The following is a 25,025-nucleotide window of genomic DNA, read 5'->3' as shown; positions in this document are numbered from 1 at the left end:
GGAGATGCAATGTGCATCTTTTCCTGTTGGGGCGCATAATTGGTGATTCTTTCCTTTTGGTGATCCTTCTGCGAGGGCCTGTAATTGACAATTCTTCCTGTAATTGATGTCTACCTGTGTGTCTGTGAGAACTCCCACTTCTGGCCTTCCAATTCCATTTTAGTGAGGTTTCCCTCTTAATTTTCCACAAGCTTTTACAACATTGTTTTTATTATTCTTAGATATTTGATTATTATTGATGCACTGTAAAGTATATCTTTTAAAAATTTCACGTTCCTACTCTCTGTTGCTGGTAAATCAAAATACTATTGATTTCACATTATTTTACACTCAACTTATATCCACAAGTCTTACTTGACTTATTATTAATTCTAAAAGTTTATCTTTAGAATTTTAAAGCTATTCATTGTGCAAAAATAATTTTGTCTATGAATAATACTAGCTTTATTTCTTTTTTAAATTATTATTTATTATTTTTAAAATTTTATTTCTTTTTTTTAACCAGTATGTATTCTTTTCTTTTAAAAATTCTCCCTTCCTTCCTTCCTTCCCTCTTTCTTCCCTTCCTTCCTTTATTCCTTTCTTTTTCTTTCATCTTTTTTCTTTTTTCCTTTTTTTTTTCTTTCTTCTTCCTCCTCCTCATCCTCCTTCTTCTTTCAGTTTTATTGCACTGGTTTGGACCCCAAATATTGAATACATATGACGTATACCTATATAGTGCATCTCCTTATATTTTTGTCCACCTCAGAGGAAAAAGTTTCAATATTTCACCTTTAAATGTGAAAAGTAAAAATTATATTTTAAAGTAATATCTTTTTCCTTTGAGGATTTCAAAAGGTGAAATAATTTCAAAATCAAATGAATTATAGATCTTAAATTTGAAAGTCTGAAAATAGGCAAAGCTTGTTACCCAAGGGGAAAAAAGTAGATTTGGGGTCTGAAATAGAGCCTCTCCTCAAACATACTTTTCTCTTCTAATAGTAAACCACTTTTTGAACAATGGTGCTTATAACACATTAAAATGTTAATTTCTTTTTTTAAAAAAAAATATCTTATCCATGTAAACCAGGAAATGCCCTATCTAGCTTGATTCCTTTCTCTTAGATTGAAAAGTTATCTTCAAAGGCCAACAGTGGAAAGACTAAAGCTTCCTGATCAACAATTTCTACGTGGCTGACCCCCAAAGCCTCCCTTCAATCACTAAAGGAGTCAAGGTGGAAACAGACCACACCTGTAACTCAAGCTGTGTGAAGATGGGTACTAAGGCTTCACAGCTTCTAGAGGAGTCCTCAGGGGAGGATGCCCCTCTCATACCTTCAAACCGAGACCTCTGAAGACATTAGCTTGGTGAATATCAGATGCCAGCCCTACGCATGTTGATTTCTGTTTCCTTAACATTTTATTTTGAGTTTGATGGAATTGAACTGTAGGTAACCTTTCTGAAAAGCTACTTTATGGTGGTAGAAGTCCAGCTACCTTCATGGGTTCTTTCCCTAATACCCCCTGGTGAATTGTCCCAATCTTTGACTTCATCGGACACACGTGCCAACATGTGAACACATGGTAATATGACCTCGTGGTTGCTTTTGGTTTTCTGCATGTCTACTCAGTACTGTCCATCCGTCTAGGTTTACAATCAACTCGTATACATGAAGGCGCATCATACACTCACCATTGTGCTGGACACCCAAAGAGTACATTCTAGACTCTGTCCTTCGAGAGCTGTACCACACCTGGGAGCACCAGCCATGCCACTCAGCTAAAAGCAAAGAAAGAATTAAGTTCTAAGTTTCCTGTCGCTGCCTTTGAGGGCAAATACTCCTTCAGGGACTGGGGAGGGCAGTTAGGACAGATGTAAAGAAGGGCTGTATGGGCTTGAGGGACACCTGGTATTAGATGCAAAAGACACTGAGAGATATGTGGGCAGGTGCTCGGAGGTGGGGAAACAAGACTGAAGTAAATCACGATTGGCTGAATATAGTTCTTGGGCTCCTGTTGCCATTGACAAATCCCACCAATACGACCTTCAAAATCAATCCCAAACCCTGCCCTTGATCTCCACCTGCACCACCAGCACCCTGCTTGCAGCTGTGGTGGCCCAGGGTTTCAGTGACCTCCTCCTGGTTCTCTGTACACACAAACCTGCCCCTATGCTTGGTGCACACAGGTAGATCCCCACCACACCCGGGGATCTACCACATCAGCTCCTCCACCCTTTCCCTCACGTGGATGCCAAACCAGAGTCCTTCCAGGAGCCCGGGCTCTCCAAGCTCTGCCCATTGGCCTCTCCAGGCACATAGGCTTTCCTGAGTTTCTCCAACACTCCTAACTCATCCTCTCCACTGGGCCTTTGGCGTTGATGGTCCCATGCTTAGAGCAAGCTCCCCTCTTAGCTGGAGACAGGCTGGGACCCGGGACCCTTTGCTGCAGTGCTTGCACCTGGACAAACGTCTCCTAGAGAAACTAAATGCAAAGAAACTATAAAGGACTAAAAATAACTTCATGCATGCACAGTTAGGGCAAATTCTGGACAACAAGATTCAAAAAATACAAAAAGACCAAAAAAAAAAAAAAAAAAAAAGCTGGGAGACAAAGTAGGGCACTGCTCATGGCCCCCCTGCACTCAACACCGCCAAAGGGGTGGGCAGACCGCCCAAGTCACCCCTCCGGCCTGACCCCTGTACACAACCTACCCTCACCCCATGTAAGGAACAGCCCGCCCCCCCTCGGGGAGCCATCAGGGGAACTTCTTACTTGCTTTTGCTCCTTCCTGTGGCTGCAGGAATCCCAGTACAGCCCTGCCTGAATTTCTTGTCTGGCCTCTTATCAACTTCTGTTGGTTAAGGAGGCCAAGAATCCTGGTTAGTATCAAGCTCCCAAGACCTACTTTATCACATCATCAAGGGCTCTACTAAAACATCGCTTCCTTCCTGGAGGCCTTCCTCCACCCCCCCACGGTGCCATCATTATCGAAACCTCTCCCGGCCCCATCCCTTCCGGGTGCTTGTCATCACCTGAGACCACAGGTGAGTGCTTTGTCCCCTCTGCCACCTGCTCTGCGTCTGGACGGCTGGCTCGTGGCAGATGGCCCATCAATATTTGCTGAATCAGTGAATATGCACGATTCTCATGTAGCTCACATTCACCCTGGCCTTCCAAAGGGGCTCCTAGTCCCCTGCCCACAGCAGCAGGGCTCTGTGCTTTCCTGATAACACATCTTTAAGCCGTATTGTGTGCAGAAGCCTCTTGGGACGCAGAGGACTCTGCAGAGTGGAGCGGGCAAGGTGTCTCTGCAGAGTGCTGGCTGCGGGTCCCCCGTCCTTTGTCTGCAGGGCGCTGCACGTCTAAACCTGAGCTCGGGCACACAGGGGGCTAGAAAGCCCCACCGAAGCGTTTCCCTGCCCTGCTGGGTGGGCTTGCTCAGCACTGGGCAGGACCTGCCTGTTCTTTTAAATAAAAGGTGTGCCTGTGTCCCCAAGCCTCTCTTATGAGAAGTTTCTGAAAAGGTTTGCTTACCTTACTTAACTAATTAAAGGCGAGCCACATTTTCCCCTCTCTGGTCTCTGCAGTCAACCACCAGTGGCTACTTGATAGTCACTGCCAGGTAGGGTTACCCAGAGGCCCGTGATCAAGCCATTTGCGCGATGATTGAGTCGACAAGGCTGAGTGCCTCGGTGGAAATAGTTCCAGGTTGGACTATCCTCTTGGCAGCCTGCTTACCATCACGCTTGCTGTTATAATGAGAAAGGAAATTATTTCTGCTTTTAATGATGGCGGCTCCAGAAATGGTGAGTGAAGTGGGTGGGGGGTGGGGGGGAGGGGAGAGAAGCCGCTTCTAAAAGATGACCTTCTCAACACTTCTGGAGGTGAAACCTCCCCACCGTGACCTGCTGGGAAGGGACTCCCTTACCTAGGTTCCCTGTTTCAGAAAGCATTTTGCTGTTGATTCTTATTCTTGTTCTAAAGCTAGGCTGTGGAATTTGCCACCGGCCGATAGAAGCAGCAGTTACGAGCAAGAATCAAGGTAAAAAATGCTGAATGTGAATTGTTAGTTTCCTACGCTACTCTTTCGAAGCTACTCTTGCAATGGGAATGAAATAAACATTTTTAGCGCATAACTCTTGCTTAGATTTTCCCATGACCACGTGAAACACCGTGAAGACAGAGTTTGTTTTAAGTGGCTTAATACAGCTCCCTTTTGAATTTCAAACGTTACAAGTAAATGGAGAGAAGATAGCAATGGGTGATCTAAGTACCCATGTTTACATGGCTGTTGGAATGTCTAGGTGGTAGCGCTTTGCAGAGGCAGCTTCCTGGGGCGCTCAGGCCTGATTCCTCGGAGAGCGAGCCGGAGTTTAGTTGGGAACATTTGAGTTATTGGAAATGCCTTCCAAAGGCTTCTGGCCTGTCCGGCATCGCGATAGGTGGAATCCTCTTGGAGGAAACAGATCCCCCGTGTAGCCTTTGGGCGAGCCCGCAGTCCCCAGCCACTCCTCCCTTTGCGAGGTAAGGGGGGTGGGGCACTGGGCACCCAGAGGGCGAGGATACTTTCATCCTTAATTAGGTCAAGGCTGAGCGAGCCAGGAAAAGGTTGTGTTTACGGGCAGCTCCAAACACTGTGGGTGCGCGTCCCTTCCTTGGTGCTGTCTCTGCATTTGGGGGCACGGGCATTATGTGAGTATCCAGACGTCTTACAGTAGAGGGTGGGTGTACCACCTGCACAGGCAAAGGGTCAAGTTTAAGTGGGACAAGAGACAGAAGGAAAGTATTTGCAAGTAATTTATCTTCTGAAAAATAATGGTAACTAACTTCTAAATGGCAAAAGGGCATATCTCTAGAGACATGCTATTCAATTGATTTGAAAATTGGTTGAACAAATAATGGGAAAGTCATACGTTTGGCAGAATTACACTCGTAGTTTCGCTCACTCTAGACGTTTCTCTGTTATCTGCTGTGGCTCAGAAAAAAAAAAAAAAATGCGTTCTCCCTGGACAAATACTTTTGATTTATTGGCACAGAATGCTCTTTATGTGGATTGTCAGATTTCAAAGATTTCACACGACAAAGATTCGTTTGATGCTAAAACTATAAATAGGGAAGCAAACGCTCTCTATTCTTTCCTGCGAAGGAGGTGGAGGTGGAGCCTGGTCTCCGAGGTTCTGAAATAGTCACCATGGGGGAAAACGACCCACCTGCTGCCGAAGCCCCCTTCTCCTTCAGATCGCTTTTCGGCCTTGACGATTTGAAAATAAGTCCCGTGGCCCCAGGTAGGTGGCACCTCCCCTCCCCCCACCTCCCCTCCCCCTGATCCATGTGGCGGAGTGTCCCCTGGAGAAATAGCTCCCCGTGAGCTCCCACACCCACAGGCCGCTTCCCCGTGTTTGCAGAATCCCGGAGAGAAGGGGCATTAGGGGGGCGGTCACTTTGTTCAGCCCCTTGCCGACTCCCTGGAGATAGGCGTTGGTGTTCTCTGGATGGAGGTTTTCAGAAATCGAGGCTCCAACTGCCCCTGGGAGTTAGGGGTCAGATCCTGGCCAGGAAATCTCTGAGCCCTCCGGGAATTCCTGACAGTCAGTGGTCACCAGCCCTTCCAGAAAACTTAAAATAAGCTGGTTGCCCTAACGGTATCAGATACCTAGATTAAAATTCAACAGCAGGTCACGGAGTTGCTCCTAGCCACTAAAGGAAGGAAAGTTGGTTTTGGAAATGGGTCATAAATGCTTGGAGAAATGACAGACTCCTTCATGTCTGGATAGGATCTTTTTGGCAAGGACCCCATCAGGACTTGTCGCAGGAAGCCGTGGCTCCCTGGTCCCGGATGCAGTCAGGAAGGCTGAGCCCAGGGGCTAGGCAGGGGGACATCTGGGGCCCCTGGCTAGGGTTCCAGAAAGCATGGCATGGGGGCCGCACTAACCATTCCTTTGAAACCACCTGGACAACTGATGTGGACCGGTGGGAAGTGGGAGAAGAGGTTTCAAGTAAAAGGGAAAAGATACTCGCTTTACAAACGCTTTTCAAAAATTAGCATCAGTGGAAATGAAGATGAAACATCCTGCAGTTACCTCGCCACCCAAACTTAGCTCGTGTTTACATCTTCTTCTTTCTCTCCATGTCCTTGCTCTTAAGTATACACTCACAGGCAGTGCAGATGCAGACAGGCGTTTTTCCATGTGCTTTTGGGTTTTCTAAATGCCCTTTTTTTATAGGATCAGGTAGGTGTGTAATTTACACATAGCCATTTTTGGTCATCATTTGACATATAATTGTTTCTAATATTTTATAATATAAATCATAACATGAATAGCACTATCCATATTCTTTTCTGTTAATTTTTGATCATTTCTTCATGATTAATTCCTAGTCATGGGGAGGAATAAAAACGTTTAAAAACTTTTCTTTTTAAATAAACCAATGCATTGTTTATGATAGAAATTTAGAAAATACAGTGAATCAAAGTTTTTTTAAGATGACCCACAATTTTACTCTAACTCAGAGATAAACCTATTAGCACCTTATGATTTATTTCTTGCCTTTTTCCTATCAACGTATCTGTATTTCTCTTTGGAAGTGAAATATGAAGGTAGACCCCAGAGATATTTTGGGTTTGGTTCCAGACCACTGCAATAAGCAAATGTTGCAATAAAATGAGTCACACTAATTTTTTAGTTTCCCCATACATATAAAAGTCAAGTTTATTCGATAGCATAGTCTATTCAGTGTGCAATAGCCTTATACCTCAAAACAATGTACATACCCTAATTAAAAAATTACGTTTTAACTTAGTTAAACAATTAACTTCATTGCTAAGAAATGCTAGCCTTTATCTGACCACAGAGTGTTGCTACAAACCTTCAATTTACGAAAACTGCGATATCAGCAAAGCGTGATAAAGCGAGGTCTGCCTGTACTATTTGTATGATTTTGAAGCTTTTTTTTTTTTAACTTAAAAACATTATGTTCATCTTTCCATGACATTAAATAATGAAATAGCCTTTAAGGGTTGGCAAACTATGGCCCCTGGGCCAAATCTGGCCCACTGTCTGTTTTTATAAATAAAGTTTTATCGGAACACAGACATATCCATTTATTCACATTTTGTCTGGCTGCTTTCAGGCCATAACTGCAGAGTTGAGAAGTGGTGACAGGGACCACTTATGACCCATAAAGTTTAAAACATTTACGATCGGGTCCTTCACAGAAAAACCTTGCCGACCCCTCTCCTCTAGCATTTTAGATATTTCTATGCCATTTGTTATTTCACCATCTCCCTTTCGTTGGTCACTTAGGCTGTTTCTGTACGTCTGTGCGTCAATATTATCAAGGTCACTCCTTGAAGTGTCCTTTACATAGAGATTTGTGTACATCTATGATGACTTTTTAGGATAAAGTCCTAGAAGGGGAATTAATAGGTCAAAAATTCTATCCATTTTTTAGCTTTTTGGTACATATTTCCAATTTGACTGTCAAAAAGTTTACACAATTTATACTGTTATTGACTGTTAAGTGGAGATCCATTTCCTTTCACTTTGGACTGCAGTGGGAATCGTAGTAGTAGTAGTAATAATAATACATTGCAAAGGTGATATGTAATTATGTCTGATTTGTGGTGTATTTTTCGTTTCCAGAGGGGTTGAAGGTTTTTTTTTGTGTGTGTGTGCTTGTTTATCATTTGCATTCCTTCTTTGAAGAGATGCTATACCTTTTGCTTTTTATTCCAAGCATGCCCTCAAAGACAGGGCAAGGAGGAGGGGGACCCCAGTGGGACCACAGGGCACGCGGCCAAGGACCCGTAAAGTGGCAAATGTGAGCTGATACAAAGGTGCTAACTGAAGGACAATCTTTGGATCTGCAACTGGGGCTCACTTCCTAAATCTCACTCTTAGCAACAGAACAGCTAGAATGATGAGAAGTCATTCTGGGGTTCCTGCTGAGTTTTAAAGTGTGACTGGAGAGCCGGCATCTCAGTAGGGAGAGTGACTGATTGGGGCAGGCTTCTGGAGGCGGGGGAGGTGGGGGGGGGTCTGCTTTGCTGACTCTAAATTGGTCATCCTGAAAGGAACTGGTCTCTGGCCTTGAGATAAAACCACGTTCATTATCCCGAAACCATCCATCCATCCATTCCTTCAATCTACTAACATTTACTGAGGACTGTGGAAAGGCTAGTGCTGTTCTAGGTGCTGAGAGTGCAGCCGGGAACAAGCCACCCGCCCCTCCATCCAAGGCTAAACAAGGACCGTGCGGATGGTCCCTCCACCTCGCCCCACGCTCATGGCACAGAGTCTGATGTGCATCTCCTATCCCCCCATTCTTCCCTTGCTGCTCCTGCTTTTTCCTTCTTTACTCTTTTCTCCTTTTTCCTCCCATGTCATCACTTTCTTTTTTCCATTTTTGTTTTCCAGTTCACTTCTGTTTTGGGCAACCGGGAAGGGTACTGACCGTTTTATAATTGCAGTCTTTATAGCCAGAGGATGAAGTTGTGGGTTTCCAAAGACAGACAGGGAGCCTCTTTTTGGCTCTTCCATGGGAGACTCTCGGCCCAACATCTCCAAGAGCAGGAGAAGAGAGGCCAAGGCAGTCTCCGTCCTGTGTCGTCACGTGAGGCCTGGAAAGCTTCCTCCCCTTCCTACATTCTAACTTTCCTAATTATAAGAGAGGACAACTTCAGCATAGATGTATGTTCAGGATTGATGAGATAATTTGCATGAAGTGGCCTGTTCTCCTGAGAGTAAACGTTGCCGGTGGAAATCCTCCTGTGGTCCAGAGAGGCTTGCACTTTTGGATATCTTAAGCTCTTCACATCTTCTTTTCTACCAAATCAGCCTTGTTCTATAGGCAAGAAATGAGACGGGTCTGGGGTTTTACCCTACTTGCAAGCTAACAAGTCAGCCTACCCCAGTCCCATGGATGCTGACAGAAGACACAGCCCTTCCGTCAGACACGTGTACGCACAGCACAGGTGGCACGAGCATCCTGTCTGAGTAGGTCACACTTGCCTGCCAAGTCCCTCGGCAGCAAAGTGGATCAGCCCAGGTGCACGCTTTGCACGCAGTGGGTCTGTATCACCGTTGAGGAACCCTGAGCTGAGGGAACCCACATCTTTTATGATGGGCTTCAAACAGACCTGCACAAGCTTTGTCCCAAAGGAAGAGGTGGTATTTATTAAGCCAGACAGTAAATAATAACCTGTCCCTTGCTCTGGAGAAAGACACTGTCTCTGTCTTCTAAGGCTGTTTGCTCTGCCAGCATCCTGCAAGGGATGGTCTGGAATAAAGGCCTTTGGTGTCTATGCCCAGGACTGCTGGAGAATGACCTGCACATCATCTGGTGACCCTCTCAGAGAGCCCCGCTCTCTCCCTCTTGAAAGCACCCTGTTTGGGTTTTACATGTTGCCTTCCTCTGTAGGAAAACATCCTTGGGAGTTGGGCTCCTACCTCCGCTCCGTATTAGTTTCCTAGGGCCCCCCAAACATCACAAACTTGGTGGCCTAAAAGAGCAGAAATCTATTGTCTCTGGAGGAGGCTAGAAGTCTGAAACTAAGGTGATGTCAAGGTCTTGCTTCTTCTGACACCCGCAGAGGAATCCTTCCTTGCCTCACCTTAGCTGTTGGGGTTTGCTGATAAATCCTGGGTTCCTCGGCTTATAGACGAATCACCCCAATCTCTGCCTTCATCTTCACATGGCCTCCTCTGCCCGCGTCTCCTCACATCATCTTCCCTCTGTGGGTGTCTGTCTCTGTGTCTGAATTTCCCCTTTTTATAAGGACACCAGTCATTTTAGATTAAGGCCCACATTAATGACCTTCATGTAACTTGGTCACCTCTGTAAAGACTCTATTTCCAAATAAGAGGATATTCTGAGTTCTGAGGGTTTGAACATAAACCTGTCTCTTGGGGGACCCAATTCAACCCATCACACCGTCCCCTAACTGAGGACGGATGGAGCTGGGCTGGTGTTGGGGAGCTTGGGGCTCAACGTTGAGAGCAGGTGCCCCCGGGTAGGCGGCCATTTCTCTAAGGCAACTCTCTTTGGGCTGGAACATTCTCTGCACTGAGGGCAGGGGGGATGAATAGCTAAATTTTGTTTTCTTTCATTCAGATTCACTGTTCCGTGACCTTTTGCTCTCCCCGCTTTTTGGTTTCTAGATGCCGACGCGGTGGCTTCCCAGATCCTGTCTCTCCTGCCCCTGAAGTTCTTTCCCATCATTGTCATCGGGATAATTGCATTGATATTAGCGCTGGCCATTGGTCTGGGCAGTGAGTACCATCCATTATTTAGTAGGTTCTCAAATACCTGTGCAGGCGTTTAGACTTTCACGGGCTCCCCCCCTCACACCAACCTGGGCCCTCCACACAGCCCTAATTACTAAGGCAAACCCCTGGGTTTGCTGATTTGAGCTTTATTTGTCTGCAGGGTTGTGAAGCCGACCTGGGCCCCAGCGGGGGCCTTTGGCTGTGCTGGAGGTTTTGTCACCAAGGAGCCTGCCCAGTTAAAAGTGGCCAAAGGCAGCTGATGAAACTGAACCCACGGGCAGGAGGGGGTGGGAGCTGGTGGAGGAGACAAGGAGGCCATTCATGCCAGGCCAAGCTGGGTTTCAAATAAGGTGCAAGTGGCTTTTGAAAAAGGGAGTCATTTGAATGGTCTCTCATAGGGAACAATTTCGCATTTACTCTTCAAATAGGCGGATCTCAGATCAGTTTAACTCTCCACGTGCTCGGCTTTGGGGTCCGCCGTTCCCTCACTTCTCGCCCCGGGTCAGAGGAGACAGGAGGTAGATTGGGGGCCCAGGGGTCCTCACTCAGGGCTCCTTGCTCAGCCGGCTGAGCCAGTCGGCCACAGCCATGCACTTTCTCTCTGGACCTTGAGCCACCGGAGTCTAAATTCATCTTGAGTTGTGGCTTGAGGTCACTTAGGGAGACAGAGTGGGGTGCAGCTGCCCCACCCGCTGGAATCTGGAACAGAAACTGGGCTGAGGGAAACAGGCTGCTGGCAGTGGCGCCGTTTCAACGCGGCTCTCACGACTCTTGGGCAGAGCTCAGGGCCGCGTGGCAGGTGCCCGGTTGTCAGTGCTGTGCACTGAAGCAGCGCTTCCTCGACCCCCTCCCTCCTTTCCTCAGTCCACTTCGACTGCTCCGGGAAGTACAGGTGTCGGTCGTCTTTTAAGTGTGTTGAGCTGACGGCTCGATGCGACGGAGTGTCGGACTGCAAAGATGGGGAAGATGAGTACCGATGCGGTAAGGTCACGCCTTTTCGCTGCAGAAGCTGCAGGATGTCTGTACAACCCGCCCCGACCTTCCCCATCCGAGAAATGGGTCCAAGGCGATGCCTTTGTTAAGTCACGGCATCCAACTGGCATTCACCCCAGGGCACCCTGGGCTGGGTGTTAAGGGAGGGTCCTTACGTGGAGCTAAAATTGGGTTGGGGAGACTCCGTTAGCCAGCAGAAGAGAGCTCCAGGAGAGCTCAGGGGTCCAGACGGTAATAAGCACTGTGGCCGCCCTGCGTGGGTGGGGCACTGACCAGGGGCGGGTCAGACTCAGCACGGGAGGGTCTCGGCTGGCTGCAGAGAAACTCTGCCGGGTCTCAGGGCCCCTCAGGCCACTAACGACCCGTCTTCCTGTACCTTGGCCAGTCCGCGTGAGCGGTCAGAACGCCGCGCTCCAAGTGTTCACGGCTGCCACCTGGAGGACCATGTGCTCTGAGGACTGGAAGAGTCACCACGCTACTGTCGCCTGTGCCCAGCTGGGGTTTCCAAGGTAATTCAGAGAGTGTCCGGGGGTGGGCAGGACGTGCGCAGTGATCACGACGAGGGCAGACAGCTGCCGTGTAGCTGGGAACGCACAAGGCGCCTCGACGCCCCCGCGGTGACCCCGCGATGCCTGACAGCGCAGGTGCGCAGACCAAGGTCCCAACACGCTAGGTGACTTGCTCAAGGTCACATGGGACCTAGCGTGTTTGGGGGAGTCTCAGGCCAGGACCCTAGATGCAAACATTCAAAAAGGAGCTGAGGACCGAGCCCCCAGTTCCTCAGGCCACAGCTTTTGGGCAGCTTCCTGACACCACCCAGCTTGGTCTCACTTCCCAAGGAGACCCAGAGAGCCAAGTTCGAAAAGTCAGCAATTTAGTGAATGTCCAGTTATTCAAACCAGTCGATTAGCAACAGGTGGAAGAAAGAAACAGGTACCAGAAAGAACTATTGCAGTGGAATCGCCACGTGTCGACGTTCTGGGTTGCCTGTGTGACTTTTTGCCCTGGGGCGACACATTTTGGCCCTGATGCAGCCCCTTCCCTCCCCCGGCCCCTTCCTTCGGGCCCCTGGCAGCGACCGTCTTCCTTGGGTGCCCAGGACTGCACTCTCGCTCCTCTTTGTTCCGGATTCTTGGAGTTCAAAACCAGCAAGCTCTGAGCACCTACACTCTCCTCAGGAAGTGGGCATCCCCGTTTGCGCCCAAGGAAACGGGCATTAAAACCTCCACGCTCTGAGCAGGGAGGCCTGACTTGCAAATCGGATGCATCGTGTTCTCAACTCTTTTCTCCAAAGCCAGTGAAGCCCGCCCTCCAGCCTGTATCCCTGAGATCTGCCTCCTTCTCACCCGTGACAACCTGGATTCTGAAATCAGCTGCACTTCAAGCCCAACGACAACAGCAAAAGCACTCACCCGATTGCCTTCAGGAATTGTGTAGACTTGACCCCTCACAGGCAAGGAGGAAGTTTACACACACACGGACCACATCACACACCACACACACACACACACGCCACAGACACACCACACACCATGCAGTTCACACTCACACGCCACACACACCGTGCACACGCATCACATCACACACACACCAAGTACGCAGACACACACACACAAACCCCCCCACCACGGCTCACAGCTGAAAGCTTCCTTTGGGCATTTCTCCTCCATAGGAGGTAGTTCCTGGGACTCACTAGGGGGCGTCCCTCCTTCTTCCCGTCTGACTCCCCTGCTTCTCCCTCCTGGACCACCGCCCCGCCCTGAATCCTTGGCCTCCCCTCTGTCCTGCAGAAGGACCCGGCAGCCCCCCTCTCCTTCCCCCAGCCCTTCCCGGCAATGCTCAGGCATCTCCGCACCCCAGCCGTCGGCCGAGAGGGTCCTTCCTCGCTCCATCTCAGGGCAAGTTCGGAGGATGCAATTTTCCAGTCTGGCCCCTCAGCATTGCCCAGTTTCTTCCCTCTAAACTTTCTCTGTTCTCCCCTGTTTCTTCAGTTCTAAGATCTACTTCTGTATCCTTTCTTGTTTATTCTTCCTATTTCTCTCTCGAAAGCCCTCCTTGGATCCCCTCTGCGCTACAGCGTCCTGTGTCAGAGGTCTGTGATAAAGAAAGACAGACTGGCAACTCAGATTGCCTGGGTCCAAATCCCAGCACACATGCAGCCGCCTCACGTGACGGACGCCTCAAAAGTAAGGCGAATGATAGGCCCCGCTTTAAAGGGTCGCTGTGAGGTTCAAGCGATCTTGGGGCTTCGAAGCCAGCCTGGGCCACGGGGACGCCCTATGAGAGTCTGTGGTCATGGCTGTTGTTACCACTGAGACTCTGACAATTTATGGGGCTCCAGTTGCAGCCTTTGGGGTCCCTTTGCATCACCCCCACTGTCCCGCGGGTAGCCCAGTCCACCTGTATCAGGATCTCCATCTCGGTGACATCTGGCTCTTTCATCTGGTGCCTGGCGTATCAGCAGGTTGCGCCATACCTGGGGAGGCTGGGAGGGTCATTGCTGCTGCCTAGATTACATTTTTCTCAAAACTCAAACCTGGCTGGGCTTTGTACGCCACGTAGGCTGCCCGCGCCGCCCCCCCGCCCCCGGCGTCTACAATCACCTGATGAAATCATGCTTGACAAGCTGGTGAGTTCGCGAGTGAAGCAAGCCAGCGACTGTCTTTTGCTCACTCCGTGACCTCCCATCTCATAACTCTTGGAATGCCTGATTTGAAAAATATTACGCCCTCTTCTCCATCATTCTCCAGAGCTGTCTCCTGACGCTTTAAACACCGGCTTGTGCTGGTGCCCCCGAACCTGTCCGTCTACGTGCTCGTCTCTGTGTAACGGGAACCCCGCTGGCTCTGGGCAGCCCGGGAAAGTCCTTCATCCCCCCACCCCCGGCCTCTCGTACCCGGGGCGCTCAGCATCCCCTCTTTGGTGCTCACCTGAAAACACTCCACCCAGTTCTGTGTTCTGTTCCCTCTGAGGCTTGCTTCAGGCCAAGCAAAGTTCAGTTCCGCTGAATGCATCGAGGAGTGCCCACCCAGCTACGTCGGGAAGTGGTCCTCCCTCGCATGTGGCTGGAGCCCGGGGTGGGCGGATGGGCTGTGGGGAGAGGGTTGCCCCAGACTCTTCCAGGTCTGGAATACCTTGCTAAGTTGGCAGAAGGAAGCCATTGATGGTTTGGGGGTGCAAAATGCCTCCCCTCCCGGTATGATACCTGGATCACTGTGACTTGAGCCCAGGTAGATTTGCTGCCGAGCGAATTCCACACATCGGGTCTGCGTTTCCATTGTGCTTTTGCAGCTATGTGAGTTCGGACACCATCAGAGTGGATTCACTCGAGGAGCAGTTCCGAGAGGACTTCGTTTCCATGAATCACCTCTTGCCAGATGACAAAGTGACCGCTTTACACCACTCGGTGTACGTGAGGTAAGTGGCCAGGTGGTGCTGTGTCCACTTATGTCCAGTCATCCGCTGGACTTGTGCATGAGGTTGTGTTCTCCAAGTGCAAGGTGTGGGTTTGGCCACTTTGGTTAGATGGGTGGACGCACGAGGCTGGGGTACAAGAACTTATCCCAACCGGGCAAATACAGCCCAACAGAGAGAGGGAGGAGGGATGGTGAACGGGTCCCGCGATGCGCTGTCTTAAATGCAGCATGGCACCGCGCACACAGTGGGCGCTGCTGATGTGTTTGGGGAAGGGAAGGGAGGGAGGGAGGAGAAAAAATATTAGAAAGAAAGAAACATATCCTTTATTTACAAAGTTCTTTAATGTTCACCATTTGCGTTACACGTTTCCCCAAAGAAGTCATAAGGAAGGTAAAATGACATCCTTAAATGACAGTCAGGTACCTGAAGCTTACAGGGGTCACCTGTCTGGTGCACGGAGGTACATCAGGCTTTCTGAACCCACGTTCCATATGCTCTTCCTGACTCCTTGGACCAAACCCCAAGAGGAGTGTGTCCTCTGCTCCAGGAAACAACTGCCTGTCAGCCTATTGTGTAATTGACAATCGCTCCTGTACCCACATGCAATCTGCAGGGACAGCTCATCTCTTGGTTCTTAAAACCTCAGTCTGGCGACACTAGCTTTTTCTTGCATGATCACGTGACAGGACTGGGGCTCTAAAGGCAGGAAATTTGCAAAGGGATCCCAGGGTGGATTGTAACATGAGCACCCACCCATGCAACGGAGAGTGTGTGTCATTTTCCCGGGCAATCACATCTCAGCTCTGGAGGTGGGGTGGGGGGAGGTCTTCTCTGACATGCATGGGTCCCAGGCTGCAAGGACTTTGTGGCAGGAGAGCCTGCCACGCCATCCAATGGACACTGTGTCCAGTAGGGGCCAGTGAAGAACATCGGGGTAAAACTGACATGCAAATGACGCCAGTGTATATTTATATAATACAGCGCGTTATGCATTTCTTATCATTAGCTATACAAAGCCTAGAAATACTCAACGCCCGGTCACACACACCATATCTCATTGTAGTCACGTGTTCTATAATGAATTGTGTGACCTCACTGTCGTGGTTTTTTATTTACAGACTAAAATTATAATCTGTATTCAAGAGCAGGGGAGTAAAGTTTATTTTTCTTTTACCCCAAGATTTAAGTAAAAAAAAAAGCGTTCAGTTCACAGGCCTCGGGCATTTATCATTAAGCGCGCTCTTTTTCCACTTTAGGGAGGGATGCACCTCGGGTCACGTGGTCACACTGAAGTGCTCAGGTGAGAGTTACAGAAACGCAGAGAGAAAGGGAAGGAAGCCCTGGCTCACAGGCTCCTGTCCCCCCTCCCCGCTTCTTGGACTGCTCGGCTGGCAGTCCCTTCCTCCCAGGGGCCACGTGGGAACTCTGTGACCCCCATCTGCCAGGTTGGTGAAGAGAGCCCCGGGCGACTTCTCAGCAGCAGACAGGACCACGGCGCACGATGTCCTGTCCTTCCCCGGTGGCTCCAATAGCCTGACTCTCTTTCACCTTCTCTTCCCCACCCCTCCTGCCAGAAAAGTGTGCATGGGCTGCTTAATGCCCGCTCCCAGCCTGGGCAGGCATCCTGTGTTCCTGGCAAGGGGGCGCCGTACCTGGCGCTGTGTCCTGACGGGCTTTTCCCACTGCACCCCTACAGCACCCTGCTTGTCCCACGCCGCAGGTGACCTGCCCCCCCACCCCTCACCCTGTGCTCCCACCAAAGCCCCTGCCCCTGCCCCTCCCTCTCCCTCTGCAGTCTGCGGTCTGAGGATGGGCTCCAGCCCACGCATCGTGGGTGGCAACGCGTCCTCGCTGGCGCAGTGGCCCTGGCAGGCCAGCCTGCAGTTCCAGGGCTACCACTTGTGCGGAGGGTCCATCATCACCCCCGTGTGGATCGTCACTGCTGCCCACTGTGTTTATGAGTGAGTTCTCCTGACCTCCTTGCGGGCGGGGGGGGGGCTCATCTTCTGCAGACCCCCATCCCAGTCCGGGCCATGCTGGGACAGGGCTGATATGGGTGGTCGACAGCAGGGCAGGTCCAGAAAGCAGGAAAACAGACCGGATGGTCACAAAGTAATGTCCACGGGGCGGGACAGCTTCCTTCTTCACTGCGGATCCAGCTCCATCAGCTGGGTGAAACTGGTGCCCCCGGGCTCATTTTAAGGACCTCTGGCCTGCAGCTCTTATGGAAAAGAGAGACCGAAGAGGAAGGAAGCTCTCGCAGGAGGGAAGCCAGCCATGTAAAGGCCCCAGGCCTCCCCGTAGCTCCTCACAGTGGAGCAAACAAATATTTCACCGTGGCCGAGAGCGAGAGGGATGGTGCAGGGTGGGCAGGGGTCTCCTCAGAGCCACCCCCCTTGAGACTCAAGGGGGGTGGCTTGGAAGAAAACCACAGAAAATACTTCCAAACACAGGGGCAATTGTCCCCGTTATTTCCACCTCCCTCTATTTCGGTCTCTGATGGAGAAGAGACCCTGATGGACTTTCACAGGGAGCAAAGTTCAGCTCACTTCTCAAATGCCCAGAGGTGCCAAGAGCAAGGCCTGTGTAGCAAATGCATAGGGTGGGTCTGTGCTTCTGCAGCGCTTGGTGGGGGGGGACAGCTGCTGGCATCTCCTTGGCACTGGCTCTCGGGACACCCGAGGGGTCTGCGGGTTAACGTGCTTGGGGCTTTCTCATTTTAGTCTCTACCTCCCCAAGTCATGGACCATCCAGGTGGGCCTCATTTCCCTGCTGGACAGTCCAGCCCCCTCCCATCTGGTGGAAAAAATCATCTACCACAGCAAGTACAAGCCAAAGAGGTTGGGCAATGACATTGCCCTGATGAAGCTGGCCGGGCCTGTCACTTTCAACGGTACGTCTGGGTCTCTGTCATTTCGTTGCCATCCTTTGTTTCAAGAGAATTTGAATTGCTTGTTGAAGCATGTTGATGAAGGCTGCCTTACAATCTCTGCCAGAGAATTCCAATATGTGATTCATTTCCATGTTGGCCTCAGTTGACCGTCTCTTTGCATTAAAGTTGTGATTTTCCTGGTTCTTGGTACGACAAGAAATTTTCAGTCATATTCTGGACACTTGGGCCATCGTGTTAGGAGACGTACATGCATCTTCCATTTTAGAAGACGGTCACCCCGTTCAGGTTCACCGTGCAGGTCCTGGCCTGCTTTGGTGGGCTGTGGTTCTGATGCTTGTTTGATTTCAGAGCCTTTGTGGTTCTACTTTGGTCAACTTGGTTTGGCTGGGGCCACTGGGGCCCTCACTTGTGCTACTTTCTTTCTGCTGGTACCACCTGGAGCTTAAAGGGACTTCCCCAGGCCAGACCACCTGGTGCCCGTGGTTGGTGGAAGGGGGTCTCAGGCCCGTGGGAACAAAGAGCTTTTTCTTGTTTCGTGCTTATTGTGGTGAGGTCCCCACCCACCTGCCTGGTGTCTCCACCTTGGCTGAGAAAGAGAGCGCCTCCCAGGCCGGCCCGCTGGTTGTGGTGGGATCGTCCCTGCAGCCCTTTCTTTACAAGTTAGAAGACACTGGGAATCTCCAGCTCCTGGAAATACTCAGAAACGTCCTCTCCCAACCAGCTGCTGAGTTCAGAGGCTCTGTTTCTCCACAGAAATGTCAAGTCCTGACTCCCGGAGGTTTCAAAAACACCAGCAAAGCCACACAGGACAGAACTTTCCAAGATGTTGCAGATGCAACAAAGCATATGAGCCTACTCCTAAATAAGTACAAGCCCCCTTCCGCTTCCCAGGGATTGGAGCAGCTCAGAGAGAAGCAGAGGATAATAAACAGGGCCCCTTGTTGGAGCGGAATCCTGGCTCAGGACCGGCAGCAGGCTGGACCTGGCACAATCAGTCGTGTGTCTATCACACAGCACACAGGATTCTCCACGCATCACACTTGGAAACAGATATTTCTAGAGAAACAGAGAGAAAGTGTAAAGGTGGTGTTTGTTTGTTAATTATGATGAACGACCCTTGGTTATAAAACAAGGAGGTGCCAACACTTGCACTTTGACAAAAATGAAAATGAGTGCCCTTATCCCTTCTCTACCTTTCCATTATTGTCCTACCCCCAAAGCTCAGCGTGTCTCAGAATGCAGTCATGGGAAGGCCCCGTGACAGTCTTTGGTGGAGGGCTTACGTGACACGGCCCACGTGGACAGGCAGGCTCGTCGCCTCCAGATGTGTCAGGAGGGGTGGGAACAGTCACTCAGTGTTGGTCCATAAAGCAGCGCGCCCACGGTCTAGAACAAGGGCAGGCAGACCATGGCCCGTGGGCTGAACCTGACCCTTTGCCTACTTCTGTGAATAAAGTTTTATTGGCCCTCGGCCAGGCCCATTTGTTCACCACCGCCCGTGGCTGCTTTCGTGCTACTGTGGCAGAGGTGAGGGTTGAAACAGAGACCACGTGGCCTGCCAAGCCTAAGATATAAACTGTTGGGCCTTTTATAGAAAATATGCTGACCCCCGGTCTAGACTCCCGCATGTTGCCGCGGTCGAGGGTTGTTTTAAAGTTTCAGGGCTCCGGTGGGCGAGGGGTCCCTACTCTGAGCAAATAGCTTCCAAACTCTGGGAGCCGGCTTGAGCTGCCGGAGCGGTGGGCGCTGAGAAGGCGGTTTTCTCAGACCACAGCTGCCACGGGCTTGAAAGCTCTTGTTTCCTCTCCAAACAGAGCTGATCCAGCCAGTCTGCCTGCCCAACTCCGAAGAGCACTTTCCCGATGGGAAGATGTGCTGGACGTCAGGCTGGGGGGCCACAGAGGATGGAGGTCAGTGGTCTGAAATCAAGATTCTGAGTCCAGGGTGCCTAGAACCGAGAGGGCTGTGGGCCTGCTCCCCGGGCTCCCAGCGTAACGCCCCCGCCCACGTGTCCCGGTCGGGGTGTAGCGCAGACCCCCAGCCAGCCACCGAGACACGAGAGGAACGGGAGGCGGGTGTGCCCTGTGCTGAGCCTGTGAGACGTGAAGGTCACAGTTTACAAGCAGGTGAAGTTAGAGGGTGTCGATCCGCTCGGGTGGGTGGCGAGGCTGACCCACCGCAGATGTGTTAGTTTCTTGTCGCTGCTGTAACAAATGATCCCAAATTTAGTGGCCTAAAGCAATGCACGTGTATTACCTTACAGTCACGGGGGGTTGGAAGTCATAAATCGGCGTGTCAGGAGGGCTGTTATCCTCCGGGAAGCTCTGGGGGAGGATCCGTTCCCGCGTGACCCGGCCTCTAGGGCCCCTGCGCCTCTCGCGTCTGTCCTCACCTCCACCTTCAGGGCAACGGCGCAGCATCTTCCAATCCCTCTCAGCCCTGACCTCTGCTTCTTCTACCATCACATCTCCTTCTCTGACCCTTTGAAGGACCCTTGTGATTACACTTAAGGTCCACCCAGAGAGCCCGCCGTCGTGTCCCCATCTCAAGGTCTTATATCTTCTGCAAAGTCCCTTTTGGAAGGTGACACGGTCCCCGGTCCCAGGGGTTGGGGTGTGGATGCCTTTGGGAGTACAGGTTTCTGCTGCACCCCCCCGGGTTCCACCCCAAAGCTGTGAGTGGGACCGTCGCGTGCCTCGGTTTCCCTGCTGTCACCTGGGTTATTTTGGGAACTGAACGGACGGGTGTAGGTCAAGTGCTTGGCCCGGGACAGGCTCTGGCGGGGCGGGGGGCGGGGTCCCTGTTGGCTACAGTTGCCCCGCCTCCTCCCACACTGGAGACCTTAGGGAAGTCAGTGGCCCTAACATGAGGCAGCGGGGTCCCCCAGCCACTCCCCGGGGGGCAGGGCTCTAAGGCCATCCGCCTCCAGGCTTCCCCGCCCGCACGCAGGCCCCCTGAGTTCCCGGCGGGGGCCCCCACACCACATGGACCGCCCCCCGCTCTGACCCAGGCGACGCCTCCCCGGTCCTCAACCACGCGGCTGTGCCTCTGATATCCAACAAGATCTGCAACCACAGGGACGTGTACGGCGGCATCATCTCCCCCTCCATGGTCTGTGCTGGCTACCTGAAAGGCGGTGTGGACAGCTGCCAGGTAGGGGCCCCTGGTGACCCCTGGGGGCCACGCTGCGGGCAAGGCGAGGCTCTGCTGTGGCGACCCAGCCTACGGGAGGGGCCACCACCAGCATGTCCCTGTGACTGGCTGAAAAGCAAGTTTACAGGGCGTGGGAAGAAGCTTGCTCGGGATGTCAGAGTTCATCCAGTGCTCCCCTCTCCTGGGCGCTGGGTGGTGGGAGGGGTCTCGGAGTTTGCAGGGGGACCAGCGGGGCAGGGGGCAGGTGGGAACCAGCGAATCCAGTCTGCAAAGCTACAGTGGGCGAGACTCCAACACTGCCTGGTCCAGCCAAAGCCCCTGGCCGGGCAGACCCTCCCTCTGAGAGCAGCCCTCTGCTGCCCCAGCTGCCTTGACCTTCGTGGGCTCAGGGTGCCGAGATCTGGCAGGGAGACGGCTGGAGGGGGACCGTCCCCAAAGGATAAGGACCCCACTATTAGCGGCGCAAGTCAGCTCCGGAAGAGCTGGGGGGTGGTGGTGAATGCAGAGCCATCTTCGTGCTGTATTTTGGGATAGAGTGAAGGGGGGATCCTGCCGCCAGGACAAGGGACACACCTTGGCAGTGCCTGTCGTGTGCCCTTTGCTCTTTCCTTGTCATCTAGGGAGACAGCGGGGGGCCCCTGGTGTGTCAAGAGAGGAGGATGTGGAAGCTGGTGGGAGCCACGAGCTTTGGCATTGGCTGTGCCGGGGTGAACAAGCCCGGAGTCTACACCCGCATCACCGCCTTCCTGGACTGGATTCACGAGGAGATGGAGGTGGGCGCAGCATCCCCCCCGGCCTGGCATCTCGCGCCGGTGCCCGTCAGTCAGTCCACCTCCAGCACCCCTTCGGTGGGACCCCAGTCCTGCTGTCCGGAGCCAGGAAGTGACCAACTAGTTACCGATTTGTCAAGCCGTGACTTTGTGCTCCTGGGTGTTAGACAGAGCACGGCTAATCCCACAGACGAGGCCCTGGCGGGGTGGGCATGGCGGGTGGGCGCACACAGGGCCAGTGTTGCTGGGACGTGAAGGAAACGTGCTTCCAGCAACTGGGGAAAGGAGGAGGGGCGGCCGAGGAAGAGCCCCGGGGGATGGGAACCAGTCAGGCACGTGTGGGTGTGGAGACGGGTGGGGGATGGTCTGGACCGGAGGCCCCCAACGCCCGCTGGGGAGTTTGGACCTTGCCAGGAGCCCGGGTGGGATGGAGAGTCTCCAATCAGGAGCGGTGTGGGCAGTTCTGTGCCTTGGGGGGCGCTCCCTGTGGGCAGTCGGGGGGTGGGGCGGTGCTGGAGGAGGGAGATGGGTCATGAGGCTGGCTTGGCAGGACCGGGGCGGACAGGGGCAGCCCTGGTGATGGCGGGAGGAAGAACGGACCGCCCAGGGACAAGGAACGCCCCGGCCTACTCCAGGCCCCAGCGCAATGTCTTGGGAGACAGGGCGAGGCACCCACCTACGGAGCAGGAGCCTGGACAGCCCGGCCTGCCACCCCATGGGCACACAGCCTGATCACGGGCTCTGAGTCCCACGTCAGGCCTTGGACCAATTTCAAAGAATTTTTTTTTTTTTTTTTTTTGGTGTATTTTGTTGTTGTTGTTTTCGCTGGTTTTTTTGGAGGCAAAATTTACACAGAGTGAAACTGACCATATTCTAAAGTGAAAACCTGGGGGCACTTAGTCCATTCCCGATGCTGGGCTGCTGCGTCTCTACCTAGTTTCAGAATGTTTTCATTTCCTGGAAATAAGACTTCATTAAGCAGTCACTCCCTGTTCGTCGTCCCCCGGCCTCCAGGGACCAGTAATCTGCTTTCTGTCCTGGTAGATCAAGACCTTTAAAATGCTCCTTTTAATGTAAAGCATTTGGCGAAGAAGGACCAAACTCCTCAAGTGCCTTGGTGTTCATTTCCACTTCTTCCTCCTTGGACATTTGCCTTAAATCGGGAGCTAGGAGCGGGGCTGAGGCCCCAGGACCGGGACTGGGCCTGGCTGGGATTCCAGCCCTGCTGGCGCACAGCTGTGTGGCCCCTGCAGGTACCTCGTGCCAGCCCATTGCAGGGCAAGGCTAGGAGACAGGCCTGCCGGGGGCTTCTGCTGGGCCTTATTTTGCTGTTAGCTGACCACCTGGCCCAGCGCTGAGGGCTGTGCAATGCTCTTCAGCTCAAAACTCAGCCCCAATCCCTCACCCCCTCAGAAAACAAACGTTTGAAAGAGCAGCCTCCTTGCTGCAGTGGCTGCAGACAGCCCGCGAGCAGGATTGAGAGGCGTGAGGGTCGTGTGGGCCGGGGGTGGGGGTGGAGGCCCCTCCGCATTCGCCCAGGGAGCCTCGGAGGTGCAGCTCCACGACGCTGCTCCCAGGGTCAGAGGGTCCATGTGACCAGGCTTGTTGCAGGGGTAGCTTCAAGAAGCCCGGCCCAGTCCTGAGCTGTTGGGGAGGACCAGGTTCCAAAACCGGTCTGGGAGGTTCTGACAGAGGGGTCCTGACATCCCAGCCCATTTCCCTCCAGCACCGCCCTGGCTGTTGGGCCCTAGGACCATTCCCATATTAGAGGTGAGGGGACCCATGTAAGCCCCCTGCCGTGAGTCTAAGCAGCTCCGTGAGCCCAGCCCCCCACCCTGCAAAGCCCAGCGATGGATCTCCAAGCCGGGGTGCAGAGCACTCCTCCTCGTTGCTCACTAGCGTTGAGGGGCCAGAGGGTCTGATCGGACGCCCTGGCAGTTCTGACGCAGGGGTCTCTGAGGACGTGGGAGGATTTTAGAGAGGCCTCCTCCCCTCCTCCTCCCAGAGCTCAAGAAGCAGGTTCTTCTGGATAGGTGGACGGCTCCCCCGAGGCCTGGGAGAGAATCTCAGCCACGGCAGCCTCTGGCATCTGGAGGCCTGTGTGAGCCATGCCTCTCTTCAAGCGTCTCTGGGACGACCCCCAAGGGGCTTCCCTCCCATGAGAGTGTTCCAGAGGGCCTGCATGTTTAGTTGTTTCTTTCGAACATTGATGTGAGGGCCTTCCAACAGCTCTCACATCTCGAGGGGAGTCACCCCATTTTTTAGCTGATGCTAAAGCTTGCTCCATCACCTTCATTTTCATCCAGTAGTTTTCTCTCTCTGCTGGGAGCTTAAAACAAAATGGTTGCAGCTCAAAGAGAGACACAGGAACACTGATACTAAGAGCTGGAAACGATGGAAAAGTCTCAGGGTGATGACGGAGACGGCGGGGGTGTGGCAGGTTGGAGGTGTGGCACGGGGAAGGGGAGCTATTTCACGCTTACCTGGGACCCGCGTGGAGCAGAGGCCAACTTTGTCCCCATCAGTCGTGAAGTGCTGAGGCTCCTCTCAGGGTACAATCAGGTGCTCACTCCATCTTAATACTGGAGAGATGGCTTGAAGCACTGAAAAAGATAATACCTATGTTTGCATTTCTAGAGGGACCTGAAAACTTGAAGAGAAAGAGGCAGGTTACCACCCTGAGTTCCTGCCAAGATGGAGACACCCCTGTCCTTCCATGGATTCTAACAACAGAGCCAAAAGAAGGAGCATCTTTTCGTTCTTCTACATCTAGAGCACTTTTCTTCTATCACCTCTAACAAGCCAGAGGGGCATTGGACTAAAATGACCCTGAACCTCCTTTCTGATCTTCACTAAGAACAGAAGCAGGAATGCCTCCGAAGTGCTACGTTTTCCTTGTCCATCTGGTTTCCTCCCCTACAAAGCGATCTACACCTTTTAGCCCCTCAACAAAGACACGGCAGCCTGGACCTGCAGGGGTGCGGCCAGTGTAGACACAGCTGTCTGTACCTTTCTATCCGGGCACCAGTACCTAACCAATTTTCTACCAGGATCTCCTTTGACATGTGGGAACTTAACTTAAGATTATAGTTTGAGGTTTATTTCTAGTATTTTTTGTAGCCTTTGGTGCTTGATGTATCATTGTCTCTTGCTTCCAGAGGATGTACTCTTTCTTAGCGCATTCATCACTCCGAGCTTGTCTGAATGACTCCTGACTGCTCGTATAAGCTTAATTCAAGAAGCTCAATTAATTTGATCTCTTCTATATCCATCATGGGTTTTGTATTTTCTGTTAGAACAGGTTTCTCGGCAGATCAGAATTATCTGCTCTTACATCACAGCACTCAGAAGCAGAGTAAGAAAAGAAAATACTAAGTCAAGACCACCTAAACCTCACACTATGGTACTGAGGCAGACTAGACAGTCTCAAGTCATTAAGAGGCCAGAGGATTCCCTACCTCTCCATATGGGCCCGTTAATCTCCCACACAGCTGCAGGATTAGAGAGCCCTCCTGGTACCCACACACCTTCTGCAGTCCGTATAACACA

At 51.9% G+C, this 25,025-nt stretch overlaps 1 protein-coding gene across 2 annotated transcripts; it reads left to right on the top strand.

Moving 5' to 3' along the window:
* The first annotated feature begins 5,158 nt into the window (after positions 1–5,158).
* On the top strand, positions 5,159–24,741 carry TMPRSS3 (transmembrane serine protease 3). Of its 2 annotated transcripts, XM_059064006.2 has the most exons (13): positions 5,159–5,267; positions 10,143–10,253; positions 11,115–11,231; positions 11,629–11,752; positions 14,535–14,660; positions 15,917–15,960; positions 16,456–16,621; positions 17,384–17,553; positions 19,368–19,463; positions 19,677–19,679; positions 20,564–20,706; positions 21,327–21,479; positions 24,114–24,272. In XM_059064006.2, the coding sequence occupies exons 1-13, from the start codon at positions 5,174–5,176 to the stop codon at positions 24,129–24,131; spliced, it is 1,365 nt and encodes a 454-aa protein (XP_058919989.1). In that variant the 5' UTR covers positions 5,159–5,173; the 3' UTR covers positions 24,132–24,272. The 2 variants fall into 2 exon arrangements, with proteins under 2 accessions (XP_058919989.1, XP_058919988.1); XM_059064005.2 differs by lacking the exon at positions 19,677–19,679 and having other exon boundaries at positions 5,174–5,267; positions 24,114–24,741.
* Positions 24,742–25,025: the final 284 nt, after the last annotated feature.

The sequence above is a fragment of the Kogia breviceps genome, chromosome 5, assembly GCF_026419965.1.
Source record: "Kogia breviceps isolate mKogBre1 chromosome 5, mKogBre1 haplotype 1, whole genome shotgun sequence".
Classification (NCBI taxonomy): domain Eukaryota; kingdom Metazoa; phylum Chordata; class Mammalia; order Artiodactyla; family Physeteridae; genus Kogia; species Kogia breviceps.
Note: the sequence above shows the minus strand (reverse complement) of the source record. Positions and strands in the feature narration are given on the sequence as shown.

What these genes read in the sequence shown, in the direction of transcription:
- TMPRSS3 (XM_059064006.2), top strand. Translation starts at nt 5,174, where the DNA reads ATGGGGGAAAACGACCCACCTGCTGCCGAAGCCCCCTTCTCCTTCAGA. An exon ending in AATAAGTCCCGTGGCCCCAG is followed by an intron (nt 5,268 to 10,142) that starts GTAGGTGGCACC and finishes TTTGGTTTCTAG; the next exon opens with ATGCCGACGCGGTGGCTTCC. An exon ending in GCGGTGTGGACAGCTGCCAG is followed by an intron (nt 20,707 to 21,326) that starts GTAGGGGCCCCT and finishes CTTGTCATCTAG; the next exon opens with GGAGACAGCGGGGGGCCCCT.